This window comes from Melanerpes formicivorus, unplaced genomic scaffold, assembly GCF_026170545.1.
Source record: "Melanerpes formicivorus ecotype bairdi unplaced genomic scaffold, bMelFor1.0.p_v2 SCAF_25, whole genome shotgun sequence".
Taxonomy (NCBI): Eukaryota; Metazoa; Chordata; class Aves; order Piciformes; family Picidae; genus Melanerpes; species Melanerpes formicivorus.
Genome location: NW_027142377.1, coordinates 8,158,351 through 8,179,640, shown reverse-complemented (window position 1 = coordinate 8,179,640; position 21,290 = coordinate 8,158,351). Strand labels below are relative to the sequence as shown.

General features: G+C 46.0%; 1 protein-coding gene across 3 annotated transcripts in view; it reads left to right on the top strand.

Moving 5' to 3' along the window:
• BMP2 (bone morphogenetic protein 2) overlaps window positions 1–20,941 on the top strand; it is a 139,556-nt gene extending 118,615 nt beyond the window's left edge. The window contains exons 1-4 of one of the 3 annotated variants that reach the window (XM_068153214.1): window positions 15,216–15,325; window positions 15,498–15,913; window positions 16,815–17,173; window positions 19,492–20,941. In XM_068153214.1, the coding sequence (XP_068009315.1) occupies window positions 16,822–17,173; window positions 19,492–20,336 (1,197 nt within the window). In that variant the 5' untranslated portion in view covers window positions 15,216–15,325; window positions 15,498–15,913; window positions 16,815–16,821 and the 3' untranslated portion in view covers window positions 20,337–20,941. The other 2 variants (XM_068153216.1, XM_068153215.1) reach the window with 2 other exon arrangements.
• Window positions 20,942–21,290: the final 349 nt, after the last annotated feature.

The following is a 21,290-nucleotide window of genomic DNA, read 5'->3' as shown; positions in this document are numbered from 1 at the left end:
TCTTTAAGGCAGAAAATGTGGTTTCCCCCCCCCCCCCTTTTTTTTCACCCCCCCTCCCCCAAATCTCTGAAGACAGAAGGGGGCTCATCCAATCTGTTTGAAATTGTGGATCAGTCCTGTTCAGCCCATCTCAGAGGAGGTCTATACATTATTGTAGGTAATCTAGAGTTTACTGCAGGACAGTAAATTTGGCACTACAGAAAGTGAGTTTGGTACTACCAAGTTTCAGGAAAGATTAATATTGAAGTTAGTAGTTTCTGTAGTGAGAGATGGTATTTAGAGAATTGTCCAGTATACCAAACCCCTTGGCACTGCCCAGGGGCTGTATTCTAAGAATTACAGGATTTTAAAATGCCTGGAGGGCACTAGCTCAGTCCTTAGGAGGTAGGAAGAAGCCAATTATTTTTCATTTGGAGGGTTTTAGTATCTCTGGTCTTGTGGAACTGTAGCTTGTGTTTGCAAGTAGCAGTACAGCAAGAAAATGGAGCCTCAGCCTCCCATGGCAGAAGGAAATCAAACAGCAGGAAATGTGAACTGTTGATTTTGGTTTCCAATGCCAGATCAGGAGTTAATCTCATCTGGACCTAAGCCTTACAGCTACTTCTGTGCATGTTCACCAGAAGTCTCTGTAGAACAAGCTGTGACCCAGACTAGATTGACATTTCTGGCAGAGGACAGAAACTTCTGTGACACCACACCCAAGTTCATTCCCACAGCCTTGGGCAGCAACTGTCTGAGGAAGATGGAGCTGTGGCTGGAAGTGTCCAGAACCGTGCTTCACATGGCTGTGCTTACCTGCCTTGGCAATCAGGTGCTCCCCTACTTTTTAGGAAGAACTGCTCTGGGGAAAGACAATCTCTTAAAAGCAAGAGAAAGGAGACACTTGTTTTTCATTAAAGCCAGATACTGACATTTCCTGCCTCTTAAAACTTTTGTTCTTGAACTGTTGTTGAGGACAAAATCTGAATCTGGAGCCTCTGTGGGAATCATGGGAGACTGCCTTTTAGGAAAAGATTTCATTTTTTTTGGTCATGTTTAATCAGGGAATAGTCCCAGAAATGCCAAGGTATTATACCATTTATAGGATGGGGTAGGTCTCCAGCTCTTTTAAGTACACACCGTTCGAGCTGAGTTGAGCAAGGTCACTAGATTTAGACTTCATATTCCTCTCCAAGTCTTAAAATGGGAACACTAGAAAGTTGCAAACCCAAGCTGAGCTAAAGCAAGAAGTGCCCTGTGTTATATTGACGTGTATTCAGACCCAAAGAAAGAGCTATATGAAGCTGTATAAAAGTGTGAATCTGTATTTATGATCTGATTGCAATTATTAGCAAGTTGACTCTAGAGCTTAAACAATTCCTAGAGGCAGTAGAGAAATTTGTCGATCTTTGGGTGGGCACAGGCAATTTAATATCTAATGATGACATCTGGACAATAAAAAGAAGAAACAAATATATTAAAATGAGAAACAATCCTTCTTCTTTCCCACACTAAAAATGCTTTGATCACCCATGGTCTTCCTGGGAAATACCTTGTTGAAGGCAAACATTTGTAGTGAGAGATAGGTAATGTAGTGGATGATGGCACTGTACACTATGAAACGCCTGTATGAGGTCTGTGTGTAGCTGATTTGGATAGAGTCTGGAAAAATTGTCTCGTTCCATCTGTTTCTTTTTGTATCCATGTGTCCATGGACATGGTGGAAGGTGAGTAGTGCTTTTGCCTCCCTTCCCTGTAAGGACAGGGATAGTGACAGGGGTTGGATTGTTTCAAGCTATGCTTCAACACACAGCACAGCATGGAAAGTGTGAATAGGTCTGGGATTTACCTCCAAGTTGGGAGCCTGACTCTCAGTTTAAGGGGCACCAGAGTGCTTTATGCTCTGGACTGAGCCTCGGTGGCTCTGAGGAAATGCCTTCATCAGCATACAAAACATTTTTCTCTCTGGTTGATTAATTAGGCTTCTGTAGAAATACAGCTGGTGCTGCACTGAAATTGGTTTAATTTACTGCATGGTCCAACATTTACTACTGCAGGATAAGACACTTTTCTCTGCAGGAGGGTTTCAGTGAGATTATTAAACTTGTGCTTTGCTGTCTTCTCTCCCCTTTGCAACTTTGATGATGTTGCAGAAGCTCTTCATTCTTGTGCTGCTTCTGATCCAGTTGGTGCAGATCACATGGGCAGCATTCCCAGGGTGACTGGGTCACCCAGGAAGAGAAATCAGCTTGGGAAAATGACTCCTCTTTTTTCATACATTCTTGTTCGTCCTCCTCCCCACAACCTCCCATGAGTGTGTCTCTCACACTAACAACAACAACAAAAATACTGTAATAATAGAAAATAAGGGGGGGGGGGGGGGGAGGCAGAAAAAGCTCTGTTTTATTCAGGAAAGCTGATGTTCACTGAAAACAGCAATTACTTGAATTTAATTGGAACCATTTTATGTAGTTCCAGACTCATTGCTTGATCTCAATAATAAATGAACTTACAAAATATTTTCGTTACTAGAGGAATTGTAGTTGGGCAAGCCAGATCATCAATCATGATTTCCTTTTGTAGGCTTAATATGAACCTCATCTGCTTTTGAACAAAACAATGTTAGCTGAAAAGTTAGCTACTGTACCTCCTGCTATGGCAGGGAAAGGAATGTGGCTCCTACAGATGTTTAAATCCTGGTTTACAAGTTAAAGATTTTAAGTGTGAATTATTCCTTAAATTAATTTACATTTCATTTAAATAGGACAGGAAAGAATGTATTTGTAATATAGAAGTCCTAAGTGAGAACAGGAGCCCACTAAGCAAAGTGCTGTGTACATGCTCAAAGGAGAGACAAACCAGCTCTTTGAACCTGTTTACTGCAGAAACACTAGTTTTGGCAGAAGAGATGGTGGTTGTGGCTGGGAAGGATGTATCTGAAGGGAGGGGCTGGCAGCCTGTGCTTTGATCAACTGAGCTGTTTGGGACTGTTGTTTGCAGATGGGCTTGATTTAGAAAGTTCCTGTGCTGAACAGAGGGCAAATGGAGAAGAGGAGGAAAGGGTCCTTCATCTCTAGGATGGACTGACCACTGGAAATGCAATACCTGAGCAAGGTAACAAGGTGTTACCAAGCTGCAGCTTGTATAGGAGAAATTGCTTCCCCTTGGTTGCACACAAGCCCCAGGCACAGGTAGTGCTTAAGTGGAGATCACTGGTATCTTCTGCCCAGTTTATAGCTTCATAGTGAAGGAACAAAACTTGAATGAGGTTTGACTGAATAATTGTCTCTAGTGGACAGATTCTTTTGGGGGAGGGATTTGAAACCATGTGCTTGTCCTGTGAACTGGATAAAACAGCTTCACTCCCATCATTGAGCTGCTCTTAAAAATAGTCTGAGATTAAAAAACACTCAAAGATGTAGAGCTCACACATCCACATCTGACATTAGCACTTTCTGCTAAACCAGCTGCTTGTCCCTGCTCCTCTTCCAGTCCCCAGAGCTGCCTCTCTCCTTTCACCTGTCAACAGAGCAGCACATGATTAATTCCTAACCTGGTCCTGAGCAAATAGTTGGAGTTAAGTTAAATGTGTGGAGAAGTTTGGTCCTAACTTGGAGCATATGTGGAGACTGGAGTTAGGGTGCACATGAACTGGAGGAGGCACACTCACTGGGCCTGTGGGAAGAAAAAGACAATCCCTTCCCCTGCTCCCTGCAACCAGAGCAGTGTTTATGGCCACAGTGTGACACTGATAAGGAGTATGCAAGTCCCATGCTAGTTTGGACCAGCTTGTGGACCAAACGCAGCGTGAAACTACATTGTGGTACAGGCCGTTAGTGTGCCAAAGCTCCATAGATCCTGGCAAGCCTGTGCACAGTTACTTCATTCCTCAAATAACGATTCCATTCTTCAGTGGAATAGCTGAGCATGGGCCATGGCCCTGCAGGAGTCCTTGGGAGTCCTCTTGCCTCACCACAGCCCAGGAGCATCCTGGGATCCCACCCTCTTTCAGTCCAGGCCTGCCCCAGAGCTGCTTTCTGAATCAGTGGAACTTTGCTTTCAAGTGGTTTCCCCTCTAGGCTGCTTTAAATGCTCTGTTATCAACAGCTTCTGTACAGATAAAGAAAAGGTGCGTTCAACAAGTGTATGAAATCACAATCTGTTGACTGAAGTGATGACAGTGTTAATGTGGGTGCTGCATCCCCATGAGGACATGGTACCTGGGCAGGCAGAGGTAGGCATAGCCTGGGGCTACACTTGCACTAATAAATAAAGCACAGTCCAGGTACACTTTTGGGCCCATCTAAAAGCCAAGTGTCAGGACACCTCTGGTATGATTTAGGGCGAGGCCAAGAAGCTTTCTCCTAAATGGTTTCTAGCTGTGGTTTGTTCTAACACTCTTGGGACCATCCCCAAGCAACAGTTTGCATGCAGCCACCCCCAGCATGGAAGCTAGCAGTGAAGCAGGCTTTTCCATGCCAGCTGGCCTCTGTGCCCAGGAATGTTCCCAGATGCACTTAATTTACTAGTAGAGTTGTAGCCTTAGAAGAAGAGATACAAACAGGCTGTGAGTCTAGCTTGCTCCCTTGGAATTTTGCCCTGGGCTTTGGAAGAAGAGGATTTTGTTTCTCTGGAAATGCAATAGGCTCGAGACAAACATGGAGTGATGTGCTGATGAAGGGAAGGGCAAAGAAGGAGAAGGAATATCATACATTTTTCATCACATCTTTGAGCTTGGGCAGTGATATGACAGGTCACTTTGGTGTTGCTGGATATGGATTACTAGTTAAGGCTCTAAGATGGGTTTAAATAGTGCCTTCAACACAGAGGAAGAGTTGCAGGTTTGAATAACTGGGGAGAAACTAGAGATGTTCTTCCCTCTGAACCCCAGTTTCTGGACTGAAAACCTCTCCTTATGTTAGCTTTGCAAGCCCAGCACAGTGACTGAAGTCTTCCAAGCTGCAGGTGGCAATTTCCAAATGCCCATGCTACAGGCTGCTAGCCTAGTAAGGGTGAGACAGAGGTTCACTTCCCCACTTGGGTTTCATTTTTCTGCTTACGATGGTATCTGATGCTGAAAGTTGTTCTGCATTTAGGATATGAAATACTACAATGAGGGAAGCGCTCTAAAGCCTCTTTGGTTGTGTTATTTAGCCTTTCCTGGCTTTATTACATCATTTATACCAAAGTAGTGCTATTGCACTTTGTCAGTAGCAGGGCAAATGAAGGGATTGCCAGGAGCAATGTCCCCTCTTGAGGGGCATTGAAAAATACTGTTTCTCTGAACACAATGGGGATTGTCCTTCTGCTCATCTGCTGCTCTGCTTAAAATGTTTAATTTAAATAATCACCCTGTGGCAGCTCAGGACCTCCTTTCCACATGGGGTTTTGGAAAAGCCACAGAGCAGATCAAAAGCCAAAGAGATGGACTTTAGACTCTAAGGCTAGCTGCGGAAGTAGCTGATCCCCAACGTACTGGGATTGACAACACCCCCGTAACATCAGCAGCATCTGTTTGAGCGTTTTAGGTAGGTTGTACACATTGTTTGTATGCAAAAAGGATAAATTGGACAGTTTAATGCACCAGGACAACTGTAAGATGAAATATATCAATCAAGTCTTCAGTTCCTGCCTGGAGCTAGTAGCAAAAGCAACCAAGTCTTGTAGTGACAGTCTACACAGACAGCTTGTTGCAGCAATATGGCTGGGATGTGCAGTCATGAACATCCACATGCCTGCAGTGGACCAGCACAGGGCCTGTAGGCTATTTTGCCCAAATTTTATGGCCTCACTGATGTGCTGGATAGGAGCTAGCCCAGCTCTTCTCTATATAGTAGGCATTTTCAGTCTTAGAACCTACAAGGCTTATTAAATACAGGAAAAATATTTGAAATAGAAGCCATCATCATGACTCAGTGTGAAGAATTTTGTATCTTTGAATTTTTCTGGCTGAGCAATCACATCTGCTTAAGGCAAGGAAACCTTTATTTTATCAATTGGAGAGTTTGTAGAAATGCTTTTTCACAGTTTAAGCTCTGGTGAATTCATCAGAACATGTCCAATATTGTAAAGGAATTGAAGGAAGGAAGGAAAAAACCCCAAACATTTGCATGTTATTACAGTGGTGTATATTTTTAATCTAAGTTCCTTAATAATGATGCCTGATATGTTAGAAGTTGCTTAGGGAACAAATAGATACAAAGCAGTCGACTTTTTATTAAATTTATTTTGTAAGGAAACTATTTTCCCACCAGCTGCAGAAACAAATGTCACATTCGATTGTGCAACTTGGAATTTCCACTGGCATGGAAAGAGTGGCCCTTAATTTTCAGAGATTCCTTTTCGATGTCTATATTTAGGTCCTTGGGCTTCTTCCTATGCTGTGTGGGCATCTGAACCAGGATTTACATTATTTGAGGTAGCAATTTTGGGATTGCCGTGATCTTGCTTCTTCCCTGATTTATTTGCTGGCGGTCTTTTCCTGCCAAACAAAGAAGGGCAGGAGAAATTTTGCAGCAGTTCTTTTCTTTCTCAAAACCCAGTGGCTGTCAAGGCTGTACACAGAGGCTTGGGATGTACACAGGGGAGTAGAAAGCAAGGGAGGAGGTCAAAAGGGCAAAATAAATGGAGTTTGCTCCATGGTTCCTCAGTTTGTTTGTCTGTTTAGTGTTTTGATTTATTTGAAAGGAATTTATTCTGTGGCTGAATAAATTAATGTATTCAGTGTTTAGAATGTGCATGTTAAGTTGATGTGAATATTTACTGAGTTTACACACTGTCTAGAAAACAGCAAATGTAACAGCAGGCAAACTTCTTACAGTAATACAAGAGGCAAGGCTGCCTAAATCCAGTTAGAGAACTCAGAATTGTTGGGAATAATGCAGTTTGTAATCAGACAGCCCTGCACAGCATGAATGGTTTATAGTCCTGCTTGTTCAACCTAATCCTGAATGAGCTGAAGGACACAGTTTTGCAAGCACATAAAGTATGGGTAGATAGGTCATTTCAAATTTCAGGGAAAAAAAAACCAAAGCAGGCAGCTGAGCTAGTTAATGGTGTTGAGGAATGTAATGGCTCAGGTGCTTTCCCAAAGTGGAAAGCTGTACAGCACCCATCCTGCAGTGGAGCCTGAAGAAGAGCATGAGGGAGGAGGTGATGGCACAGCAGGTCAGGGAATTCACTGTACCTTCTACTGTGGTGACTGACCTGGTTTGAGAACAAATCTGTTTCTCAATACCTTGACCATCTTGAGGATCTTGATCATGCTTTGGATGATCCTTTGGATGATTTGGAGCACAAGCCCTATGAGGAGAGGCTGAGGGAGCTGGGGTTGTTTAGCCTGCAGAAGAGGCGGCTCAGGGGGGACCTTATTGCTCTCTACAACTACCTGAAGGGAGGTTGTAGACAGGCAGGGGCTGGTCTCTTCTCCCAGGCAACCAGCACCAGAACAAGAGGACACAGTCTCAAGCTGTACCAGGGGAGGTTTAGACTGGATGTTAGGAAGAAATTCTTCATAGTGATTGCCCATTGGAATGGGCTGCCTGGGGAGGTGGTGGAGTCGCCATCATTGGAAGTGTTTAGGAGACTTGATAGGGTGCTTGGTGCCATGGTTTAGTTGATTAGATGGTGTTGGATGATAGGTTGGACGTGATGATCTTGAAGGTCTCTTCCAAGCTGGTCTATGCTATGCTATGCTATGTGATGCTATTCTAAACCCTCTTTTCAGCACAGACTGACTTCTGCAAGATCAGAACTTTTCTCCTTAGTTCAATGAGATGATTATATTGCTGCTAGGATTGGGCTGCAGTAAGAACTGTGGACAAGGCACTGCAGGAATTTGTCAGAAAACTATCGGGTACTTGGTACTGGGCTTTTAAAACCTGTCTGCATGAGCAGAATACTTAATGTCTCACTGGAGTTCTGTGAGTTTAACCCAAAAATTGTGTGTAACCTGATTATGCATCACTGAAAACCTGTGTGACCTATATAGAGCTAAGAAGTATTCCTGTACACCTCTTAGAAAAACAGCCTACCCCCACCCTCTGCCCCTTTTTCCCTTCTGTAAAATGGAGGTAGCAGTTCTTTCTCCTCTTGGAGGGGAATGTGGAAAGGCCAAATACAGGAAGAGTACTATGACTTTGGGGCTGCAGATGCTCTGAAGATAAATGATACCTTGAAGCAGTTCAATGTGTGCCAATAAAAATTAATTTCTGGAATTTAGACTGTGCTTTCTGGAATGCCACAAGTGGAACATTGGAGCAAACAAGAGCCTGGGAATGGCCAGAGGATGTTGTTCTCTTAAGACCCCTCCCAGTCAGTAAATGTACATCACAAGCAACTAAATGAAATTTACAGGGTGGTGGTTGAACTGAGACCTGTGCCCATCAGAGCTCCTCTACAAACTGGGCAGAGCTGGGAACAAGGGATGTATTTGAAAGCAACTTGCAAATAGCTTTACTCCAAGTGTGAAGCAGGTGCAGCAGCTGATCACTTGTGCTGAGCACATGCCAGAGAGCAGACACAAAGCTTTACTATTACTTTCTGTAGGATATTTGAGAATTGGAATGATAATGACCTGAGAAAACATAACTTTACATCAGAAAATAAAATTGCAAGCATTCATTGTCAAAGGCATACTGGCAAAGTGGTGTTAGAGAACAAGAATGCCTGATAATGCAATGTTTTTCATCCTGCAACTGAGCACAGAAAACCTTTTCATATGCCCTAAATCTGCAGCTACAATAAAGCCTTCATACAGACAATCTGCTTAAACAGAACGTCACACTTGCCTTTATTTTATTTTAATTGCAAACCATCATCCAGTTTCAGTACTAAAATATGCACTTCTTAAGGCAATATGCGTAACTTTATATGAGCCTCCATTTTTCTTGACGTCAGCATCTCTGCAGTGACGAAACGATAAGCTCCTGAAGTGGACCATCTATGACGCAGCCATTTCTCTTGTGTGGGGGGCAACACCCTCACCTTATTGTCTTTCTAAGACTTATATAATGGGAAAAAAAAAATCCTTCTTTGCTCCAAATCTCGTGATTGGAATAGTTAGCATCCCTGTCTCTACATCATTAAAACATGAGTCTGTACCAACAAAACCAGAAGGAATTTTGCCACTGTCTTTATGGCATGATTGAGCCATGGATTCCAAATATTTGAGATTGCTATTGGCATTACCCTAGTATTTAGCCCCAAACAACAGAGCTGCCCAACTCTTAGTGCTGTTACTTGGAGGTTTTGCAGGGACTTACAAGTAGATGTCAGTGTGATCATCCCTGTTTCCAAGGTGGGAAAACTGGGGCATGAAGGAAACTTCTATTACTGGGAAGAGAAATGAGGTTTTCTGAATCTTAGTTCACTGCCCAATGAATCTCCATGACTTGACAGTCTGTAATTATAAGTACATAAATGGTGGTGGTGCCTGAGAATCTGTTTGGTGATGGCTTGGTTGCTCTCCAGGCCGTATAGAGGTATTAGAGATGCCTTTCTTTCTTTTCCTCTCCCTGCCACCCCCCTCTTTTTTTTTTTCCTTACTGATAAAAGCCGTGGGTCAAATACTAGACTTTGAAATTTGGAAGTTTCTAGCATCAAGGGGAAAACAGTTAAAGAAAGGGTTATCATGACAGCCTCCCTTTTTCCTCTTTCCCCAGCAATTGTATTACAAATTGTGGGACTTTGTCTTAGAACATAAAAGTTGCACAGCTACATGACTGAGAACTGCAGCCTGTGTTTGCAAATACAGCATTGTTAGGAGCAACTGTTATCATTCACTAGCAATAGGACATACTGGAGGTGTAGAGAATACTGAGTCTGCATTGTATTTTCTGATAAATTCCAATTTTCCTGACACTTTGATGGAAAGAAAGCTGAGATTTGATGAATGAAATTGAGACTCCCTGTGAAACAGAGCAAGAGCTTTGAAGAGCTGCCAGATTTCAGCAAAGGTGAATGAAAAAAGAAATAGACATTTCTGAATAAGCTGCCTTTCCCCTCTTCAAAAACAGATCACCATCTTGTAAATTAGTATTTTCTCTGGTGAGAATCCATCCTTCAGGGAACAAGAGACAGGCTGCACAGCAGAGACAATTGACAGATGTTAAAAGACAAACCACACTATCATGTAATAGTTTAAAGAATGGCCACGTATCATATTCACACAGATGCCAACAGGAAGCACAGCTCAGGAACAGAAAAGCTTTCAGATAATCTCCACTCATTACGAGGCCAAAACCTCAACATCAGTAACACATCTTAACTCATTTTCAGAAGTCACCCATCTCACATTTGGTGCCGTACCATGTATGTGTTCCGTACTTCAGTGCAGGTTTTTTTATCAAGAGGCTTATTCACTGAGATCTGTAAAAGACCTCACTACTATTAATATTTCACTTCTCACTTACTTATATCATGGGGACAGTGGTCTAAAGTGGGAACTTTCAAACATGCTCAGCATTGGTCTAACAGGTCTGCTGAAGTCAGTAGTAAAAGTGCTGCTTCTCAGTGCACATAGAGCAATGTATTTCTGCAGACCTGTGTCTCTAACTAGACCAAAAAATAGGTAGTTTTCTTACCATCAGAGATCCAGATGTTCCAGCTGAGATCTTCTGCCCGTAGCAATGGCAATGTGACCAGGTTGGAAAAAAAGAGTAAAAAATAGACAGTACCTGGTGGCAGTGTAGAAGTGTGATTTCATACAGTAATTGTAAAGGGAAAATGCTGAAGGGAAAAGATTTTCTTCTTTCTCCCTCTAGTCTTAAAAAATAACTCTCACCATACTGTAAAACCTATCCTTATTTGGATACCTTTCTATCATTTTATTAAGAAACACCAACAATATCTGACACTGAGATCTATCAGCTGTGTTTGGGTCCTGGAAAGGAACACCTGGATGTGAAAACGTAGCAGCAGGTGCTGCTAGCTGAGTATTTACAGACTCAACAACTCTCAAACAAACCAAACCACCAACCAACCAAACCAAATCAAACCAACAGTAACAAAAAACCCACGGAAAAAAATAGTGCATGTGGGAAAGAAGAGAGAAATTAATGAGTCCAGTCAACTATACAAAACTGAGGAGCAGGGAAATTAAGTTTCACAAAGGAGATTAGATTTCCTAAAACCCCACTTCTGTACCAGATCTTTTCAGCATAAATGGTGGATTCTCTCTCTGGCAGGAGTTTAGCTGAAGAACAGACTTGATCTGAAAATTAACTTTGTAAAATTAAACAACATTATGGGAGTGCACCACAGTGGGACAGGATCTGTAGCTGACGTGCTGCTCAACTCTGCTGGCACAGAGCTTGTGACGAAACGCAGCTGACTGAGCTTCAGTTTCTTTATCCCAGGTGTGCTGCTGCACAACTGTAGGGTTGGGAAGAGCACAAGGGCATTATGGCTGCAGCAAAAGCTTATTTTGGGAGCTGGAGGTCTGTGTGGGGATGTCCTGGCATGTCTGTGCTCCACAGACCAAGTGCTGCATTTGTTGTACCTAAATACACCTGTCTCCGATGCTATCACGATAAAGATGTTTCTCAGCTTGTGACATCAGGTGCATGGCTGAGGTTCTAGAGTTTAGGTAATGTGTTGTAAGTGCACGCTGGGAAGGCAGAGTTACTGCCCCAGCAAATCCTGATCTAAATAGACAGAGATTACAAACTAGAAGGGGAGTGAGGGTGTGCAGCAAGTCAAGGGAGGTTCTTGCCCCTCCACTCTGACCTGGTGAGACCACATTGGTGAGAGACCACAACTGGACACATTTGTGTCCAGTTCTGAGCTTCCTAGTTCAAGAGTGACAGAGAGCATCCAACAGAGGCTACAAGGCTGATGAAGGGACTGGAACGTCTGTCTGATGAGAAAAGGCTGTGAGACCTGAGGCTGTTTAGCCTGGAGAAAAGACTGGAAGGGGAACAGATCAATGTTAATAAATATCTGCAAGGTAGGTGTCAGGAAGGGGCCACCCTCTTTTCAGTGATGTCCTGTAATAGGATGAGGGGGAATGGACACAAACTGGAACCCATAAAGTTCCACCACAAAATAAGGAAAAACTTCTTTACTGGGAAGATGCCAGAGCCCTGGAACAGGCTGCCCAGAGAGGTTGTGGAATCTCCTTCACTAGAGATTTTCAAGACCCATCTAAGCACATTCCTGTATGACCTATCTTAGGGGTTTCTGTGTGACCTGTCCTAGGCGATCCTGCTTTGGCAGGGGGGTTGGACTTGATCTCTGGAGGTCCCTTCCAACTTCTACCATTCTATAATCCTATGAAACTTTGTCTTTTGTGGCCCAGAGAGCAGAAGACTATGAAAAAATCTATTTATACAGACTCATAGAATCATGAATGTTGGAATAGATCTTTAAGCCCAGCCATTAACCTAACACCAACAAGGCCACCACTAAACCACCTTCCTAAGTGCCACATCTACATGTTTTTTAAATACCTGTAGAGATGGTGACTCAACCACTTTCCTAGGCAGCCTGTTCCAATGCTTGACAACCCTTTCAGTGAAGAAAAATTTCCTAATGTCCAACCTAAATCTCCCCTGGTGCAACTTGAGGCCATTTTTTTATTGTCCTATTGCTTGTTATGTGGAAGAAGAGACTGACACTCACCTGGCTCCAATCTTCTTTCAGGGAGTTGTAGAGAGTGGTAAGATCTCTCCTCAGCCTCCTTTTCTCCAGGCTAAACAACCCCAGCTCCCTCAGCCACTCCTCACAGTACTTGTCCTATAGACCCTTCACCAGCTTTGTTGCCCTTCTTTGTACATGCTTTAGCACCTCAATGTCCTTCTTGTTGTGAGGGGCTCAAAACTGAACCCAGGACTCAAGGTGTGTCCTCACTAGTGCTGAGTACAGGGAACAAACACTTCCTTGGTCTTGCTGGTTACACAGGACTGATACAAAAATATTGAAACATTTCTGATATAAAAATATTTAGAAATCAGTGAAGGGCAAAACTATGAAAGCCTCTTGATATCAGCTCAGAGTATCTGCAGGGCTTCAGAACAACCACAACCACATTTTTCTCTTACAAGGATCATCATCCTAATATATAAAGCTCCTGGAGATAACGTGAAGCTGAGCATACAGTACAGCCTATGCTCCAGGCACAGGAGCAATTGTTGAGGCAAGAAATGACTTTTTCCTGGCATGACCCACTACAGATTGAACTGGAATGGCAATTAGATGTTGAAGTGCTCATTTAGTGTCAGTGATGTGTAAACTATGTTGCCATTGTTGTTTTAGTGTTGCTTTACATAATTGGCATACCCTGAAGTCACAATGCACGGCACCTTCAGTTCATGCTAGAGACTTGCAGGAAGTCATAAAATCAAACATTATCTGTGCAATGAAAAAGTAACTAAACTTTTGAAGGATTTCACCTCATTCTGTGTCACCTCTCCCACTGTATGCACAGTGGTGAGCAAAAAACAGGTTAACAAGTGGGAGCTTTTGGTATGGAGCTTTTCCATCTCTTTAATTATGCTGATGTGGTTCCAACATGGTTTGTTATGCTGGTATGAAACTCCCTGTGTGAGCAACCTCCTCCTGCAGCTACGTTTTGCTGGTATAGATGAAGTCATTCCAACGTGATAGAAAAGTGAAGATAAAAGGGTCCCCAGGAGGACTTACTCCAGCCCGAATGTGCTGAATTCCTGCCTGAAATCAGGGGTTTTCCTCTGCTACAAAGTTGTAAGATGGAGGGAAACGGCTGCTCCCAATGGAGGATCTGGTAATGGAGCTCTCTCCCTTGTTACTGCTTTAAACCCTTCTGCACAGTAGCTCAAGGTGTCAAAGGCTGTCTGTATCTTTTGCAAATGAAGCCCTTGAGAGGCATTGCGAAGAGCTCTCCACACGGAGCACTCACTTTGCCGGGACGGAGCCTTGGGCTAGCACCGGGACCCCAGCTAATGACTGTGCTGATGGCTTTGGCTTTGATGAGGATCCTAAACTGCCAGGTATCACATACCTATGCGAGAAGAGCCAGGTCCTACCGCAGAGTCCAAGAAACCGAACATGAGAAGGGACAAAGGATTCATCCCTATCACCGAGTTACTAAATCTCGTCGGGATTACAAGATTTGCCATCAGGACATTGCCAGGATTGGGAGTTCCAGCTCCCTGAGCATCGACCTGCTTTCTTCACCCTGTCACCTCTGTCCTCCTCTGTGCCTGTACGCAGCCAAACAGGGACTGCAAACCAGGGGAGTGTCAGCGTGAGCACCATCCACATCACAGTATCACAGTATAATTAAGGTTGGAAGAGACCCCGAGGATCATCGAGTCCAACCTATAAACATAGACCCCATGACTAGACCATGGCACCAAGTGCCACGTCCAATCTCCTCTTGAACGCCTCCAGGGACGGTGACTCCACCACCTCCCTGGGCAGCCCATTCCAATGATGAACGACTCGCTCGGTGAAGAACTTTCTCCTCACCTCGAGTCTAGACCTCCCCTGGCGCAGCTTGAGACACAGGAAGCGCGACTCGGCCACAGGGCAGGTGTCAGGCAGAGGCTGGGGCCCGCGGGCTGGTTCGTGACGGGATTGCCGTGCCGGGACCGGAGATCCGCCGCATTTCCACCACTGGAGGGCAGCCACATCTTAAAAAAAAATACAACACAACGCAAGCCCTCTACCATGCGCACGGTCGGGGCTGAGCCCTCCGTCGCCTGCACCGCAGCAGCCGTCCGGGAGGAGACTCCTCCCCGAGTCTCGGTGCTTCTTTTTCGGCGAGGCGAGAAAACCCTCCCGATTTCCAGTCCGGGTCAGGCAACAGGCTCCCGCGCACTGGCAGAAAAATAAATAAATACAAAATAATTTAAAAACGTAACAAAGTTGAAACTCTTTCTAAAGCACCGGGATTCTCCCGGTACCTTACGTGACCTTCACACTTTACCACCCCGGCAGCCCGGGGCACAGTGTTAATCCGATTTGTGGTGGCGCAGCGCGGCACTCGGGGGCCTCACAACGGGTCATTGTTCGGTCCGGTCCGATATCCCGCTCCAGGCGGCCGTGCCTGGGGCGGGACGCGGGACCCGGCAGGCGGTGCTTCCCACACCAGCTCAGAAAGATCCCTTAACGGGACGGGACGCCCGCCCCTGTCCCGCGACCCGGGCGCGGGCGGGAGCGGACGAGGGAGGGAACGGGCGAAGGAGGAGGGAGGGAAGGAACGGAGGGAGGGAGGCGGCGTTTCCTTTAAAAGCCGGTGCGGGGCCGCAGCCCGCTCCCACAGGGCGGCTGTGATTGGCGCGGGCCCGCGAGCCTCCGGGGTCGTGACATCGCCGAGCAACAAAAAGGCCCGGCGGCGGCGGCGACCCAGCCACCCCCGGCAATGGTGCGGTGCGGTGCGAGCGGCGGGCGGGCCGGCGGGGCAGCGGGAGCGGGCTCCTAGCGCGGCTGCTCCACGCGGGACGGCGTTAGCAGGAGCAGCCTGCTCCCCACCCTTTTTTTTTTTTTTTTTTTTCCCTTCTCATTTTCTCCTCCCTCCTTTCTTCTTTCTTTTTAAGGGAGTGGAGGAAAGTCAAGCTTCATCTGAATATTACTGCAGGAGTCTCAGTAAATGTCTGTCTGTCTGATGCGGGTGATGCAAAGGACATTTTTAAAAAGGAGCCTCCTAACTCCGTAGACATAGGGACCCATTCACGGGCAGGCACACGCGAGGAGGAAGAAGAAGCAATAACTTTTTCGATCGCTGCTTTTAAAAGGGAGAAGCCCTTCCCTGGTCGGGACTTGCTTTCTGCCTCCTCAACCAGCTGCTAAAAGTATGTTTCTGAGGCGGACTGGACTTCAGGGAACTTATGTTTTCTGCTCGGCAGCTGTAGAGGAGCAGCAGCGAAGTCTGGAGTAACACCAAGTGATGCGGGAAAAACACCCCGAGAGCCGAAAACCCTCCTGCAGACACAACCCCCGCTGCTGCACACAGGTATAACTCCGGCTCCACTGAAAGCCTTCTCCGCAGGATGTCTCCGTGGGCCACGGCAGAGGTGCTAGCGCTCTGGAAGAGAGGGGGGACGGGACAACTAATCATAACAATTCTAATGATAATAATAATGATAAAAATAATCCAGCGCAGAGTTTCACGGGGGAGAATACCACCCTGTGGGTTTGGCTAAGGACGTAACAGGATTTGTGTTTTCCTCCTTCCCCTTCTTCCACTCCGCCGAGGGAAAATAGCTTTCCCCTGCTCTCCTTTTGGAGAAGCCGCCGTCCCGGCGCGGAGCCGCGGCCCCGGGGAAGCCGAGCCAGCCCAAACTCCCGCGGCTCGGAGCGGGAAGGGGGAAGCACGGGCATCGGGACGGGAGCACAGCAGGGAAGGTCGCTTTGCGCGTCGGCTGGGGCAGCCACCCCCTTCCTTTCCCTTCCCTGCGGATCGGGAGGCGGCGGGAGGCCCGGTCCGGGCAAGGCGGGAGGGCGCACACCTGCGACCCGGCCCCGGAGGTGCACCCGCCGCACTGACAGCGGCCGCCCCCTCCTCCCCTTCACCTCCGTGCTCCTTTGTTGCGGATCAGCCCCGCTTCGCTCCCCCGCCCCGTCCCGCCTCGCTCCCTTTGATCGCCTGCCACGGGGATTTTCGTGCCTCGCTCCGCCGCCGAGCACCTGAAGCGGCCCGGCGGGGCCCCACGAGGGGCTCTTTCGCGCCCACCCGCCTGGTAGTGGCCGAGGCCCGCTCGCCATGGCTCGCGCCTCGCCCCGCGGGGGTCAAGCTGGGCGCCGGGGTGGGACCCACCTGCGGACCGTCCCCGACCGCCCTCCCCCCACTGCGGCGCGCTTCCCCGGCGCGGTGTCCGCGCTGACTGGCTCCTATCGCCTCCTCCTCCGCGCAGGTTGATCATGGTTGCCGTGACCCGTTCTCTCCTGGCGCTGCTGCTCTGCCAGGTGCTACTGGGCGGCGCGGCCGGCCTCATGCCGGAGGTGGGTCGGCGGCGCTTCATCGAGCCGGGCCGTGCCGCCTCGGCCGCGCAGCGTCCCGAGGACCTCCTCAGCGAGTTCGAGCTGCGCCTGCTCCACATGTTCGGGTTGAAGCGGCGGCCCAGCCCCGGCAAGGACGTCGTCATCCCTCCCTACATGCTGGACCTCTACCGTCTGCACGCGGGTCAGAAACTGGGGCAGCCGTCGGCGCTCGGCTATCCGCTGGAGAAGGCCACCAGCCGCGCCAACACCGTCCGCAGTTTCCACCACGAAGGTAGGGGCGGGAGCTGGGGGAGCGGGGCTGCGGGCGCACGGCCTGGGGCGGGGGGGGGGGGAGGCGGCAACGGGCGCGGCGGTGCGTGGGGGCACCAGCAGCAGGATGGGCTGAGGGAGCCGAGGAGAAAGGGGAGGGCCGGGGGAGGAGCGTCGGGGAGGATTCCGCCCCGGGAGCGCGTAAGTTTGGCCGCCGGTAACGCAGCGCTGAGTACACCGGGGTGGCCGGGTACTTCCAGACAGGTTTGCTACTGGGATCCCGGCTGCAGGACCAGGGCTCGTGCTGCGGGAACGCTTGCTTTGCGAACCTTTCTTCTCCCTCTGTCCGACGCGAGGTTCCCGTTTTACTTTTCCCGCTAAAACAAGGCAGTTCTGCGTTAAGCATTCCCACAAATAGCTTTTCTGTTGTGAGTCTGAAGAGCAGGAAAGTCTCCCTAATGCGCGGCTGAGCCGGCGCCGCTGCGGAGGTTTCTAATCCTTATATAATCCCCGTGAGAGATCAATGAAACAATCAATCGTGGCCACCTCGAGAGCTCCCTCACTCCGCCATCGAGCTCTCAGCTTAAGGTAACCCGGCCAAATGCAGAGTGAAGCATCCAGCAGCACCTCCACACTTTCTCCCTTACAGTCCACCGCGGCAGTGGGCCCTCAGGGACAGGCCCTTACTGGGCAGCTGCGTGCATTTTTCGGTTTATGTAGCCGAAACAGTCCCTGCGGCAGTAGCCGCGGGTCGGGCAGGCCCTTGGAGCTGGTGGTTCACGTGTCGCTCGTACGCTCTTTGGGAGACACCTCGCCAGGTTTTAAGTATTCCAGGATTCCTGTCTCCAGTGCTAGTGTGCAGTAGCCTCGCTGGAAAACTAATGAAGATTAACTTTTCCCATGCTTTTCATGTTGAGGAAAGAAATTAGTCAGTATTTAGATTTCTGATGGATAAAAGAGGTGGCCTCGGAGAAGTGGATGTGCTGTTTACTGGGAAGCCTTATTGTAAGAGAGGAGGTGAATGATGAAACCTCTCATTATCTGCATATCCCTACAGGGGAAGTAAACATCTAGTAGTGAGTGGGGAAAAGCCAGCACTCAGTCATTTAGTTCAAACCTGAGTATGGCAGGCAAAGGGGCTGGGCAAGACAGGAGCCTAAGGGGCAACATTTGTAAGTGTCAAGCAAATCAGCAGTTTGAAGTAATTGTACTGTTATAGCAAATACTGGTTTTGACATAAAAGCTATTCTATAATTTTAGCAAAACTTAGTGGCTTCTTGAAAGCAAAAATTTGTCTTGTGCCCATTCAAAACATCTGCATGTTTACAAATATTGGTCTGGTCCTGAAATGCTATGAAGCTGAGCCTTACCTCATCCAAATAAATCATACTGGATTCAAAAGGGAATAGTTATGGCTTCCCCTTAGGAAATGAACAGTTCTCCAGGATGCTTAGCACCAAAAGTAAACCCCATGGAGAGAGATTTGTTTTGGCACATTTAATTTCATCAATATCTGTAGCAACAACGTACTTCTTAGCAGCCCTAGATACATTTTATTCCCTCCATTCATTTATTTGTTGACTTAGAGATGAGAACCACCTGGGATTTAGTGATTTATAACATTTTATTGTTGTTGTTTTTCTGCAACCCTGCTGTTCAGAAGTGACTTTTTAAATTACCCTTATCCCATCTACTCATTTTCAGCAGTTGAACCTTCCTGCCATTCTTTATGTCCTTTTGGGGTAAATACTGAAGTGGGCTTTGTAAAGTGCTGTTACACCACTGAGTTTGTTGTCACTATGATCCAAATATCCACGTGTTAAGACTTACAAATCACCTACATTGTGGAGTAATATTTTCCAGAATGGAATTTTAAAAATTGATGTTAGAGCCATATTACTGGAAAAAAAAAAAAGCAGCGATGTAATAATTATGCTAAGTCTTTAACCAGATTTAATGATTCTCTTCAGACCCCCACTAGCTCTGGTGCTAGAGTTTTCTTGTGAATGTTCTTGAATTCCAAAGTAATGCTATGTGTTTCTTGCCACTTATTGTAACCACCTGGAAGGCAAAGGGCACCAGTGTTCAAACAAAAATGGATTTATAAAAACACAGGAAAAAAAAAGAGTGAAGCACTCAACTTCATGCTATACACGCTTGCCTACGTAAACAGGAGGAGAAGGGAGATGGTGTTTTCTGCCTGAAAGCCTTTCAGATCTTGTGCGTCACATGTGATAGCTGTCATTTGAAAGTTGCCAATAGCAGATTATCTAAGGGGTTTGGTTCCTGATTTATTTCCCCCCCCCCCCCCTTTTTCTTTTCCCTGTTTAATCAAATTAGAAATTTTGGAAGAACTGCAAGAAACAAGTGGGAAAACAGCACGACGTTTCTTCTTTAATTTAACTTCTATCCCTAATGAGGAGTCTATCACCTCAGCTGAACTCCAGATTTTTCGGGAACAGGTGCACGGAGCCTTTGAGAACAGCAGCAGCTACCATCACCGTATTAATATTTATGAAATTTTAAAGCCAGCCACAGCCACCTCTAAGGACCCTGTCACAAGACTTTTGGACACCAGGTTGGTGCATCATAATGCAAGTAAATGGGAAAGTTTTGATGTAACACCAGCTGTTTTGAGGTGGATTGCACATGGACAACCTAATCATGGGTTTGTGGTAGAGGTGGTTCACTTGGACAAAGAGAACAGTGCCTCCAAGAGGCACGTTAGGATTAGCAGGTCTTTACATCAGGATGAAGATAGCTGGTCTCAGCTCAGGCCATTATTAGTAACGTTTGGGCATGATGGCAAGGGACACCCGCTTCATAAAAGAGAAAAGCGTCAAGCAAAACACAAACAGCGTAAACGCCACAAATACAGTTGCAAAAGGCATCCGTTATATGTGGACTTCAATGATGTGGGGTGGAATGACTGGATTGTTGCCCCTCCGGGGTATAGTGCCTTTTACTGCCATGGGGAATGTCCTTTTCCATTGGCAGATCACCTAAACTCAACAAACCATGCCATTGTTCAAACTTTGGTCAATTCAGTGAATTCCAAAATCCCCAAGGCCTGCTGTGTGCCGACAGAACTGAGTGCTATTTCCATGCTCTACCTTGACGAAAACGAGAAAGTTGTTTTAAAGAACTATCAAGATATGGTTGTGGAGGGTTGTGGGTGCCGCTGACACAGCAAATATATTAGAGAAATGCAAAAAAAAAAAAAAGAAAAGAAAAGAAAAAAAAGAAAAAGAAGCTGACACTTTAATATTTCCCAATGAAGACTTTTATTTATGTAATGAAATGGAAAGGAAAAAAAAAAAAAAACACAACTATTTTGAAAATATATTTATGTCTACAAAAAAAAAAAAAAAAAAGTTGGGAAAACAAATATTTTAATCAGAGAAATATTCCTTTAAAGATTTTTAAATGTATTTTAGTTGTACATTTTATATAAGGGTTTAACCCCCAGCACATGAAGTATAATGGTCAGATTCTTATTTTGTATTTATTTGCTATTATAACCACTTTTTAGAAGAATAGCTAATTTGTATTTATATGTAATCAAAAAAGGACAAAAAAAAAAAAGAAAAATATAGGGTTTGTACATAATTTTTTTCAAAATTGTAGGTGTTTCAATTGTGTGTGTATTTAAGTTGAAAAGAATCCATGGAAGGTTACTATGGCAAAGTGCAGAGCACGTTTGCTTTCTGCTGTGCTACTGTTAAGGTCACAAGTTCAAGTCCAGAAAAAAAAGAAAGTGGTTAATCCACTCTGCTGACTTTCAAGATTATTATATTGTACAATTCTCAGGAATGCTGCAGGGTGGGCTCTCCAGTCCATGAGAACTGGCATCCTCTTTAGGTGGAACAGTTGGATAAAAACCAGACGGTGCTGATCTAGTATAAATACTGCTATTCCCAACTAATTTGCAGCGTGAATATCAGAAGGGCCAAAAGAAATCCTGCCGGGGGGTGGGGGAAAGCTGAATCCTTTCTAGATCTACAGAAAAATGAATGTTTGATGTTTCCTTTAAGAGTCCTTCCTTAAAGTCCTGGCCAAATACAGAATAATAAAACCTGAAATGTCTTTTTTTTTGGTCATTATGTATGCTAAAGAGGAATACTTACCTTATTTGCACT